Here is a 13,927-nt window from a genome sequence, read left to right on the forward strand (position 1 = left end):
AAACTTAAACAAGAATTTCATAAACACTGCACCTGTGGTGAGCTACCATCAACATTGTCACCACTGTTTTCAATAATGAAAGTAGTTTTTAAAAAATAGCACCATGATTCATGAAAAGCTCAACACCAACGAGAATTTCAAGAACACTACACCTGCATCATCACCTAAAAAAAATCGTCCGCATCAAAGTAGCAAAGAATCACACTGTCTACCCAAAATAACAGATGACAAGACACTTCATCAAAGTAGCAAAGAATCACACTGTCTACCCAAAATAACAGATGACAAGACACTTCAATCAGGCAATGGTAGTTGAATATCAACCATACACAATTTCAAAGCACACTGCTAACAATAAACAAAGAACGGCAGAAGACTAAGTCAATCTGCTGACAATAAACAAAGAACGACAGAAGACTAAGTCAATCTGCTAACAATAAACAAAGAACGGCAGAAGACTAAGTCAATCTACTAACAATAAACAAAGAACGACAGAAGACAAGTCAATCTGCTAACAATAAACAAAGAACGACAGAAGACTAAGTCAATCTGCTAACAATAAACAAAGAACGGCAGAAGACTAAGTCAATCTGCTAACAATAAACAAAGAACGGCAGAAGACTAAGTCAATCTGCTAACAATAAACAAAGAACGACAGAAGACTAAGTCAATCTGCTGACAATAAACAAAGAACGGCAGAAGACTACGTCAATCTGCTAACAATAAACAAAGAACGGCAGAAGACTAAGTCAATCTGCTGACAATAAACAAAGAACGGCAGAAGACTAAGTCAATCTGCTAACAATAAACAAAGAACGACAGAAGACTAAGTCAACCTGCTAACAATAAACAAAGAACGGCAGAAGACTAAGTCAATCTGCTGACAATAAACAAAGAACGACAGAAGACTAAGTCAATCTGCTGACAATAAACAAAGAACGACAGAAGACTAAGTCAATCTGCTGACAATAAACAAAGAACGACAGAAGACTAAGTCAATCTGCTAACAATAAACAAAGAACGGCAGAAGACTCAGTCAATCCAAGAAGACACATCTGACAGCTAAATGTGACCAATGTGTCAACACAGCACATGAGCTCAAGCAAAACCAGACCAACATATACAACTGCACTTCTCTGTCGTAAGACCTTGCCGGCAAGATAAGCCAAAGTGTATGTCATGAAATGTCTTCATAGACCCTGGGAGTGCAAAAAAAACAACAAACAAACAAAAACAAATAACAGCTATGTAATACATCAGCAAATAACCAACAACAGTATCAAAAACAACAATCTACAGACTAAAATATTTCCCCGATTCTCTTTCTCTTAATCTGTGAAACTCATGGAATTACCCTCAGCAAATACTTTAAAAAAATATGCAAGTATATAAAACTGATGACAACTTATGTGACGTGATCCAGTCAATGTTTATGTACATACGCTTTGTATACTGCTGTACAATGCGTCACAAATTTTTGATGGAAACTGATTACGTGGTGTGATTTTTGCTGGTTTTTTTTTTCTTTTTTTTCTTTTTTGTTGTTGTTGTTGTTGTTGTTTTTTCTTTCTTCTCCATATCTGTGATGGTGATGATCTTTTCTGGAATTTGGTATATGTTTTCTGGTCTAATTTAACCTTCATCTCAAGGGGAAAACAAACAAACAAACAAAAAAAAAAACAGATGGTATATTTTGGAGGACAGTTACCAAGAGCAACAACCACTACCAAAGAAACACCTCACACATGTCGACATGGATCATGTTGGAAGGGGAGGAATTCTGTGCAATGTTCCTGTAAACATCTGACATTAATTTCCACATTTCAATGTTGTAATTCACAAATAAATAAAAAGATGTGTGTGGGGGGATGGGGGTTGTTTATTGTTGCTTACAGTCCAATCGACCCGCACAGGGCCATATCAGGACTGTCAAACCATACAAATACCCAACCACGTCAACACAAAACTGTAACTTCTACAAAAACAAAAACCAAAAAACACACCAAGACAAACCCACAAAACACAGTTAATGACACATTATCCAAACCATTTAGCTCCTTAGGGCAAATAAGATCTGGCCATGCTGAGGATGCCAGTCCTTCTGCTTACTTTATCATCCCCAGATTACAAAAAAATCATAAAAAGAATATAAAAAAAAATTAAATAAAGTTTTGAGTTGGTAACAGTCAATGGGGAACTCTTAACTGGAACCATCCAAGTTTACCTCCAAACTACTGAAGATTACAACGACATTCAACATGACTCCATAAAATTAGAATTACTTTAACAGCGGTATTCAACATATTCATTCATTTTCAAAGCAACCTGTAACGGGAATAAAAATCCGAAACTTAATTACAACGTAAAATCAGGTGAGAGCTTATCAGAAGAAGAAAAAAAAACTGTGAGAAAGAAAAAACATTTTACTTCAACAGCAGTGAGTGATCAACTTTTCATTCGTACACAGATGCTGCAGAACGTAAGGCCAACGTAACTCTGAGAGATACTTCCTCACCCACTGGTAAAAAAGTTTTTGCATTTGTACAAACCATAAGTATGACCTCATCTATACTGTGTCAATGCTGACTAACCTTCGTGATCACCACTCCTGGTACTGTATCACTGCAGTCCTGTCTGTAAGGGCGGACAATCTTTGGCAATGGTATTCTCAACTGAGCAACAGAAGTTGCAAATAAGGCAGACACAGACTTCACAGTGCACAAACTGCAAGACTTAAAAAGGCCCCAAGTCCCATAAAAATCAATCGACTTTACTGATTAACATTCCCGCGCAACGTACTGTTCGGAGAAAGACAAAAAAAGCACAAATAGAGGCACCTTTTTTCTCTGGAGGATGGGAAGGTGAATCTCTAACAGTGTGCGCTAGCTCACCGGTCCAAAACTGGTGAGGGAAGAACTGACGTTAAAGAGAAACCAGGCTCAGCTGAACAGATGGCTAGCTGTCACAAGCTGTGTGTCAAACTGGATGAAAAACATGGGACAGCAAACCCTGCCACAATAAAAATATTTAAAAAAAATAAAATAATAATAATAATAATAATAATAATAACAAGCAGACAAAATGAGCACCACCTGTCCCAAGTTCGATAAATCAGAACAGGCATGGATAACCTTTGTATGCGCTTTGACTCATCTGTTATGCAGCTGCATTGATGTTTCTGTGAATAAAGTTTGCTAAAACAAAAAAAAAAGGAACTACTGAACACTACCGAAGTGACTCAGCAACAGTGCTGGGTCTCCTGTGGTGTGTAGCCTCCTTGCGACCAAACATCGATGATTCCCTGTGGACTGCTGACACTGGGGCTGTGACGGAAGAACCAAGGTGAGGTAGTGGATGGGGGATTCAGGAACGAGCGGCGTGGGAGTAATGCCACTCAACAGTCCACATGACGGGAAAGACAACAACAAAATCAGCGGCACCAGACCTTCAGAAAGAATGCAATGAATGGAAGTCATGTTTACAATGAGACCAGAAAGAAGAAAACCTCAGTTTGTGCATTGACTGTAAGACTAAGTTCTCAAGTCCTAGTTACCATGATGACTGGCGTCAGCACAGTGACTTAGAAAAAAAAAAAATTGGGCTTTGAAGCTGTAGGTTAAAATATCATATTCCTGAAATTTCTTGGAAATTTCAGTTTGTTTCTGCTTTTACATCATCAGTTTCTTGTGGTAAGAGTTTGGTGTTGACGTGTATGCCACACATTTTTTTGCAATTTTTGTTGCCACGGCTTCATTAACTCACTCAGTACGGCCAGTCCTCTCTCCTCTACACAGACCCCTCGGATGTCCACTGGATGTCTGAATGACCCAAACCTTTAGCTTCCGTCGTCAGAATTGTGGTATTCTTTGTCAACATTCACCTCTTCAGTGTAAGAGCCTTCCGCTTGTAATATTTTGATGATGGTAATTGGGGTGAAACGCTGTTAACGTCGTCTCTTTCGCCGTTCGTATGGAGAGAGTTAAAACAAGCAATGGAAGACAGAAGAAATCAAGGGACTGACAACACTGCAGAATGGACGGAAAGCCATCTGCAGAGGCCCAGAACTGAACACACAACAGACAGACCTGGAGGAACCTGGTGAACCGTGTTACTGTATGGTGCACATGACTGGCCATTAAGGAGAAGCGTGAGCAAAGGAAGCAGGGCTCAACTTCTGGAGACGTTTTCCCTTGCAACACCTGTGGGAAATGCTGCGCATCCACAATCGGCCTCTTCTCCCATACGAGGACACACACCGACAGGTAAGCCTGCCTGCCTACTCATCCGTCGGTCCGACGGGAGATTCCATCACACGACTCTTCACAGAGCTAAGGGAGAAGAAGAAGAAATGTATGCAGAGTAACAGCCCTTGCCTTACCGCCTCAAGTGAGGCACATCAAAATCTCCACAACAGCCTGAGAACACAAAGGCTGAGAAGAAAGAAGGACATTGAGTGACGCCAAATTCTAATTTCATGAAATGCTTCAAATAGCAAGAATGTGCTTGAAGGAATCGCCAACCTTTTTCATCTTCTGTGTTCACGGGCTTCCACTCCCACATCCACTTGTATCGACGAGTCAGCTGTTTCTGGTACCAGGGGACTCCATGCAGGCAGCCATATTGCTGGGCAAGACTGCTGCAAGGAACGTTTCCACAAACCGCTGCATGCTGACACACAAACCGCTGCATGCTGACACAAACCGCTACTGCATGCTGACACAAACCGCTGCTGCAGGCTGACACAAACCGCTGCAGGCTGACACAAACCGCTACTGCATGCTGACACAAACCGCTGCAGGCTGACACAAACCGCTACATGCTGACACAAACCACTGCTGCAGGCTGACACAAGACACAAACCACTGCTGCATGCTGACACAAACCGCTACTGCATGCTGACACAAACCGCTGCTGCAGGCTGACACAAACCGCTGCAGGCTGACACAAACCGCTACTGCATGCTGACACAAACCGCTGCTGCAGGCTGACACAAACCACTGCAGGCTGACACAAATCACTGCATTATGCTGACACAAAACGCTGCATGCTGACACAAGTCACTGCATTATGCTGACACAAACCGCTGCATGCTGACACAAACCGCTGCATTATGCTGACACAAATCACTGCATTATGCTGACACAAACCGCTGCAGGCTGACACAAACCACTGCACGCTAACATGGACCTGCAAAATGTTTCAAGGCCCCACAGCCTTTTCACGGCCATCAGGGAATCGAACCTGACATCCACAGTGTCTAGGGCTTGGCACAGGAAGGCAGGGCCCGATCTCAAGTACAGCGCCTAACAGATTCTGCCACAGAACCTCAACTGGAGTGCAGGGTGTCAGATGTGATATCTGATCTTCTCTGTGTGTATAAACACAAAGGGGTTAAAACACCAGCAGGACAATACGTTACATCAACCAAGGAGACTGAAGAAAACTATAGGAATTTTTTTTTTCCTAAAATTACGTTTATCTAACATACTTACCGTGACCCACTTGTGCAGACTCCGGCAGGGAGTCGGATTCCTGTCCTGCGCAAACTACTATCCGCCTATGCGGAGAAACCGAAAGTAGCTAACCCACCAGTGGTGATCACAATCAGAATAACATGGACCTCAGAGACTGTAGAAAATATCTCCACATTTAACCCTCAAGCTGTGATCTCTATCACAGTAATGTCGACCTTAAAGACTGTAGAAAATATCTCCACATTTAACCCTCAAGCTGTGATCTCTATCACAGTAACGTCGACCTTAAAGACTGAAGAAACTATCTACACCTTTAACCCTCAAGCTGTGATCTCTATCACAGTAACGTCAACCTTAAAGACTGAAGAAACTATCTACACCTTTAACCCTCAAGCTGTGATCTCTATCACAGTAATGTCGACCTTAACGACTGAAGAAACTATCTACACCTTTAACCATCAAGCTGTGATCTCTATCACAGTAATGTCGACCTTAACGACTGAAGAAACTATCTACACCTTTAACCATCAAGCTGTGATCTCTATCACAATAATGTCGACCTCAGACACTGAAGAAACTATCTCCACATTTAACCCTCAAGCTGTGATCTCTATCACAGTAACGTTGACCTCAGACACTGAAGAAACTATCTACACCTTTAACCTTCAAGCTGTGACCTCTATCACAGTAACGTCAACCTTAAAGACTGAAGAAACTATCTCCACATTTAACCCTCAAGCTGGGATCTCTATCACAGTAACGTCAACCTTAAAGACTGAAGAAACTATCTCCACATTTAACCCTCAAGCTGTGACCTCTATCACAGTAACGTCAACCTTAAAGACTGAAGAAACTATCTCCACATTTAACCCTCAAGCTGTGACCTCTATCACAGTAACGTCAACCTTAAAGACTGAAGAAACTATCTCCACATTTAACCCTCAAGCTGGGATCTCTATCACAGTAACGTCAACCTTAAAGACTGAAGAAACTATCTACACCTTTAACCCTCAAGCTGGGATCTCTATCACAATAACGTCAACCTTAAAGACTGAAGAAACTATCTCCACATTTAACCCTCAAGCTGTGATCTCTATCACAGTAACGTCAACCTTAAAGACTGAAGAAACTATCTACACCTTTAACCCTCAAGCTGTGATCTCTATCACAGTAATGTCGACCTTAACGACTGAAGAAACTATCTACACCTTTAACCATCAAGCTGTGATCTGTATCACAATAATGTCGACCTCAGACACTGAAGAAACTATCTCCACATTTAACCCTCAAGCTGGGATCTCTATCACAGTAACGTCAACCTTAAAGACTGAAGAAACTATCTACACATTTAACCCTCAAGCTGTGATCTATAACAATAACGTCAACCCTGGAGACAAGAAACTATTTCCTCCTTTAATCCACATGCAGTGATCACAATCAGAATCAAACCCAGGCCCCTCAGGCAGAAAGGCCAAAGTGCTGACCACTGGGCCCACGCCTGCCCAATGGCTGACAGCATCAGCCTGACAAAAATGGTCTTCCAAAAAACAACAACAAAAAAACAATGAATGTTAAGTAAAATAAACAATATAAATATCATACTAAAAAATTTTTTTAAAATTTAAAAAAACAAGCAAGTGAGAGACCAGTTCCCCATACAAGATATCAAAAGTTCATGAAAAAAAAAAAATATATATATACATATATAAAAGAAAAAAAGCATGTTTCAATGTTGGCAGCACTGTCTTTTTTTAAATGTAAAAAAAAGAAGAGAGAAAAAAATTAAGCATGCAACATCATCTTTACAACAGGTTAGCAGCAAAAAAAAAAAAAAAAAAAAAAAAAAAAAAAGATTGTTTTCAAGCATGTAACATCATCTTTATAATGGCATAATGAAAATATGATTGTTTTCAAACATACAACATCATCTTCATAGAAGGAAATGGGAAAAAATGATTGGCTTCAAGCATGCAACATCATCTTCATTATAGGATAGGGGAAAAAAAACACTGTTTTCAAGCAGGCGACATTGTCTTTTTGAACTGTAAAGGCAAGGGGCACAACGTTTGTTTTCATGCAGGCGAGACTGCGAGAAAAAAAACACCTCCTTTCAAGCAACCAACACTGCCTTTGTGTAAAATGTAAAAATTGCTCTCCTCTTTGGTCAACAACAAAAACAACCACCACCCCCCCAAACCTCCCCCCCAGCCCCCCACACCCCCACCCCCACCTCAATCACATGCTTGCTTAGAACGAAATCTGCACCAACAGTTCCATCAGTTATTCTGACGTATGATAATGTCATAGTTTGTACCCAGATCTCTCGTTTCTCGTCTGTACAAATCATGTATATGTATGATTTCTCTGCAAGGATGTATGCAAGGATGTATGCATGCATATCTTTGCATTAAGCTTCAAAACAGCAATGTACGTATGTGAGTGTCGGTCGGCGACGATGCGTATGTGAAGGTGTACATGCCTGTTAAGACACACAGCACTGCATACGTGGATGAAGAGAACTGGTTGCCAGGTTATCAGCGGTGCCCGTATGGTCAGAAAGTACAGGGGAGAAGACAACGACAATGACTACATGAGTGTGTGTATGTGATTATATGTCTGTGTACACAAGCATGCAGCAATATATATATATATATATATATATATATACATATACATATATATATATATATATACACACACACACACACACACACACACACACACACAAAACATGCGTGAAGTAAAAAATCCTTCTTCTTCTTCTTCTTCTGCGTTCGTATGTGCACAAGTGGGCATTTAGGTGTATGACCATTTTTACCCCGCCATGTAGGCAGCCATACTCCGCTTTCGGGAATGAAGTAAAAAATGTTTTATCTCATTCCACCCTCCACACCAGCTCTGTTTGGGCACCAGTTTGTGGCTCCCCCTCCCTAACTCATCAAACTGCTTTTTCAACCTTTCCGTTTTCAACAAGGGATGGGACATGACTCTTGATAAACTTCCTGACAACTTGCCGACAAAGTTGGGGCACATCGAACACTTTCAGGCACTTTCTGCTGTTGCTGTTGTTGTTGTTGTTGTTGTTGTTGTTGCTGCGAAGTTTTGTTTAAGACCCCAGCTAGAAAGTGGGCCAGTGACTAAACAAACTGTTCCAAGATGTATACAGTGCTCATCATCCTGATGCTAATGCTTGGAACGATGGCTGTAAAAACAGGTGACAGGTGAGGCAATGCGTCATCGATCCATGCCATGCCAAACGCCATTCCTTTAAGACACGACCATCATTCATACATTAATCTAACCCAGACAGTCAGGTCAACAGCTGCCTCCTCTGCTGTACACATGGTCATGGCTAGACACGACTGTCATTGGACACAACTGTCACTGGACACGACAATTATGGACATGACAGCTGCTGTTCACATGGTCATAGCTAGACACGACTGTCATTGGACACAACTGTCACTGGACACAATTATGGACATGACAGCTGCTGTTCACATGGTCATGGCTAGACACGACTGGACACGACAATTATGGACATGACAGCTGCTGTTCACATGGTCATGGCTAGACACGACTGTCATTGGACACAACTGTCACTGGACACAACAATTATGGACATGACAGTCATGGACACGACTGTCACTGACACAACAATCATTGACATGACAATCACGGACACGACCATCACGGACAACGACTATCATGAACACGACAATCATGGAAATGACTGTCATGGACATGACCATCACGGACAACGACGGTCATGAACACGACAATCATGGAAATGACTGTCTGTCATGGACACGACCATCACGGACACGACTATCATGAACATGACAATCATGGAAATGACTGTCTGTCATGGACACGACCATCACGGACACGATCATGAACACGACAATCATGGAAATGACTGTCATGGTCACGAATATCATGAACACGACAATCATGGAAATGACTGTCATGGACATGACCATCACGGACAACGACTGTCATGAACACGACAATCGTGGAAATGACTGTCTGTCATGGATACGACCATCACGGACACGACTATCATGAACATGACAATCATGGAAATGACTGTCATGGACACGACAATCACAGAAAACGACTGTCACAAACACACAAAACTGACAGGGTTAAAAACTCAAGGAAGAACGTGACCAAAGGGCAGGGTCTTTCCGTCACGGGTGGCGCAGCGCTGCGCAGCGTGGTCTAGTTTCCGGACATGGTGGTTGGCTGGTGGCCCCAGTCGTAGTAAGGGTAGACGGGAGCGTAGTCCATGTTGTCCCGCGTGTGGTCGTTGTCATCATCGTCCTTGATGGTCACCTTGCCAAAGGCACACTTCTTGTAGGACGGGGGCGCTGCAACAACAGGCACACCAAAACAATCACTTGATGCTCACCTTGCCAAAAACAGGCACACCAAAACAATCACTTGATGCTCACCTTTGCCAAAAACAGGCACACCAAAACAATCACTTGATGCTCACCTTTGCCAAAAACAGGCACACCAAAACAATCACTTGATGCTCACCTTGCCAAACACCACTGTTCTAAAAATAGATGGATAGCTCATTGGCCAGGAAAGCTGAAGCCAACTAGACGCCATACTGTTACATGTATCCAGCTGTCAGTACGTTGAGAAGTCGTCTGCTAACTGGTGGTAGTCTCTGGACTGTAACTATGTATCTTCGATGAAAACGTCTTATGCATGCCCCCACGACATGCCAAATGTTGTGTCTTGATTGATATTTGCCAATGGTTTATTTACCAAAGTTATTACAGGAAAACAGTGCAATGACATGTAATGCAAATCTGCTGTGGAGGCACACACAGAAATGTCAACTTAACTCAACGCCGAGAGCAAGTGAAAGCTTGACGTAAAGCCAGCTGAGCGCTTGGCTACATATATGAAGTTACCGCTTCGCACTATACTGAATATATGTGTAGCAAAGTGGCCGATTGAATACTTCCACTGGCTTCAGTTAGCACAGGGGCTCAAAGAAAGCATGCGCTATCCACCTATTTTTAGAGCAGTGGCCAAACACGCACCCGTTGTTGGATGGGGGCGCCACAACTACAGGCACACTAAAACAATCACAGTCAGTTTCTCAAGGAGGTGTCACTGAGTTCCGACAAAATCCAACGTACTTAGTCAGGCCTTGAGTGCATGCATATATAGTTGTATACCAATCAGAGTGGATTTCTTTCGCAGAATTTCACCTGATGACATCACTTATGTTGCCAAGTTTTCTATTTCAGTACACCAGGTGCATTTTCAATACAGCAATCTGTCAAAATTCCATTTCCCCCCCCCCCCCCCTCCATCCTCCATCCTCAAAGTCCCATACTCACACAGGTTCGGAACACTGCTAGGAGAAATGGATCAGAACTGATTCTGCCACGACACCTATTTGAACAAACAGTGTGTGTTTTCTATATCTTCTTCTTCTTCTTCATTCGTGGGGTGCAACTCTCACGTTCACTAACCCTAACCCCCAACCCCCCACCCCCACCCCCCCCCCCCACCCCACCCCACACACACACACAAGTCCAATACTCACGCGTGTCGGGCACACTGCCGGGCGGCATGACGGGGGCAGTGGGTTCCAGTGCAGGCGGGGGGTAGGGCATGGCGCCGGCCCCTTCAGGTGGGGGGTACATGATGCCGGGGGGTGGGCCGTAGCCGGACTGTGGGGGGGCGGGGAGGGGGCCTGGGGCGCGGGGTGGGTACATCTCCACCACCTGGCGTAGGGGGATGGTGCCGATGATGATCTCCAGGGGCACCTCCAGGTCCAGGGCCGGGCCGGACGGGTCCACGTTCAGCTGGTGGTCATGGCAATTATCATGAAAATGATGGTGATAATGATGATGATCATGATGATAGTGATCATGATGATAATGATGAAATATGGGCCCAACGGATCCACGTTCAGCTGGTGGTCATGGCGATTATCATGAAAATTATGGTGATAATGATAATGATGATGATAATGATGATGATGATGATAATGATGATGATATATGGGCCCGACGTTTCACGTTCAGGTGGTGGTCATGGTAATTATGATAATTATGATGATAATGATGATGATGATGATAATGATGACAGTGATAATGATGATACATGGGCCCGACAGTCCATTTCAGCTGTTGGTTAGCGTCATGGACTGATGCCTGGGAGGATGCGAGTTCGAATCCCAGAGGAGTTGGGTTTTTTGGCCCATGGTCGGCTCATTCCCAGATTTGAGTGTGCTGTGGGCTTAAATGGGGAGACTGGTACCACACATTTGAGTGTCATCCACTTCAAGGATGCATCTTTGGGTGTGCTGCTCTAATTACCTGACCAACACTGCAAGTGTCTGTATCTCTCAGGCCTAATTGACTCCAGGATATCATTATGACAGAAAGCGTAGAGAGTACAGCATTGTCACGCAGTCTCAAAACCAAAATGGACCTCCATAGCAACATCGACATTGTCATCCTCCTCCTCCTTCATCACCATCAATATAAACAAAACAGTCTTGAAGTCTGTGGCCTTTCATGCCCTGCTCTGTGCTTGGGGTGAGTCCTGTCAATGTCTTCTGTGTCGGCAGATTCATGGGGGGCTGTTGTTTGAGGGACATGTTGGTGGTGTCCACTCTGGGAGGGACGCTCACTCAGTCTGGCTCCGAGACTGAGCCATTATTGTCGTTAGACAGTATGGGGCTTAGTAGGTGGTGTCCTAAGTATGTTAAATCAGAACAGGCACCACTGAACACCACCGAAGTGACTCAGCAGCAGTGCAGGATCTCCTCTGGTGTGTGGCCTGAAACCTGACATCAATGGTTCCCTGCGGGCTGCCGACACTGGAACTGTGACAGATGAACCCAGGTGTGGCCGTGTATGGGGGAATGTAAATGAGCATCGTGGGAGTAATGCCACTGAAACGGTGCAGATGATGTGGCAGCAAAAAAAAAAAAAAAAAAAAAAAAAAAAAAATATATATATATATATATATATATGTATATGATGATGATACTGATGATGATATATGGGCGTAATGGGTCCACGTTCAGCTGGTGGTGATGACAATGATAATCATAATGATGATAATAATAATGGGCCCGACGGTCTACATTGAACTGGTGGTGATGATGATAACAATGACAATCATGATGCTGACAATGATGATGATATACGGGCAATGTTCAGGTGGTGGTGATGATGATGATGATGATAATGATGTTAATGATAATAATGGGCCCAACAGGTCCACGTTCAGCTGGTGGTGGTGATGATCATGATGATGATCATGATAATAATATCATAATGATAATGGGCCTGTGGGGTCCATGTTCACCCACACACACACACACACACACACCACACACCACACACCACACACCACACACACACACACATACACACACACCACATGCACACAGACACACACACACACACACACACACACACACAGAAACACACGCACACATACACGCACACACACATCAACCCCCCTACACACAACCCACCACAAACATACACCACACCCCCACACTCCCCAACACTCACCACCCACCACCATCCTCACCCCCAACACACACACACACACCCTTCCCCCCAAAGCCCCACACGCCCCCCCCACCCCCCCACCCCCCACCCTCCACACACACACACACCACCCCACACCACCCTCACCCACCCACCCCACCCACACACCGTTCCCCCCCAAAGCCCCACACGCCCCCCCACCTGCAGAAAGTAGCGGATGTCGATGATGCGACAGCCCCCCAGGTAGGAGGGGGGGAGGGGGGGCAGCACAAACTGCTGGCCCTCCCAGGAGAACGACTGCCCCTCGTTGATGACGCCCTGGGTCACCCTCCCCACCTCCTTGCAGTACGATCGGCTCTTGGTGGCGGCATGGAACGTCGTGATCTGTCACACACACAGCCATTTGTTAATGATGATGATGTTATTGATGATGATAATGATGATAATGGTGATAATGATGCCCTGGGTCACCCTCACCACCTCCTTGCAGGACGATCGGCTCTCGGTGATGGCATGGAACGTCGTGATCTGTCACACACACAGCCATGTATTAATGATGATGATGATGATGATGATGATGATGATAATGATGATGATGGTGAGAATGATGATGATGATGGTGATAATGATGATGGTGAGAATGATGATGATGATGGTGATAATGATGATGGTGAGAATGATGATGATGATGATGGTGATGGTGAGAATGATGATGGTGAGAATGATGATGATCATGATGATGATGGTAAGAATGATGATGATGATGATGATAATGATAATGATGATAATGATGCCCTGGGTCACCCTTGCCCACTTCCTTGCAGGACGATCGGCTCTTGGTGGTCAATGGATAAACAATAATAATACACACTTGTATCTTGCCTTGACGTGTGACCACAAATGACTGGG

The 13,927-nt window shown here is 43.8% G+C and overlaps 1 protein-coding gene across 1 annotated transcript in view; it reads right to left on the minus strand.

Annotated features, from left to right (window-relative positions):
• Positions 1–9,224: 9,224 nt before the first annotated feature.
• LOC143301759 (arrestin domain-containing protein 3-like) overlaps positions 9,225–13,927 on the minus strand; it is a 35,322-nt gene continuing 30,619 nt past the window's right edge. Inside the window, exons 6-8 of the mRNA XM_076616147.1 lie at positions 13,220–13,402; positions 11,050–11,311; positions 9,225–9,847 (exon numbers count right to left, since the gene is read on the minus strand). Coding sequence (XP_076472262.1) covers positions 9,699–9,847; positions 11,050–11,311; positions 13,220–13,402 — 594 coding nt within the window. The 3' untranslated portion in view covers positions 9,225–9,698. The remainder of the gene's footprint in view (positions 9,848–11,049; positions 11,312–13,219; positions 13,403–13,927) is intronic.

Source organism: Babylonia areolata, chromosome 28 (assembly GCF_041734735.1).
Source record: "Babylonia areolata isolate BAREFJ2019XMU chromosome 28, ASM4173473v1, whole genome shotgun sequence".
Classification (NCBI taxonomy): Eukaryota; Metazoa; Mollusca; class Gastropoda; order Neogastropoda; family Buccinidae; genus Babylonia; species Babylonia areolata.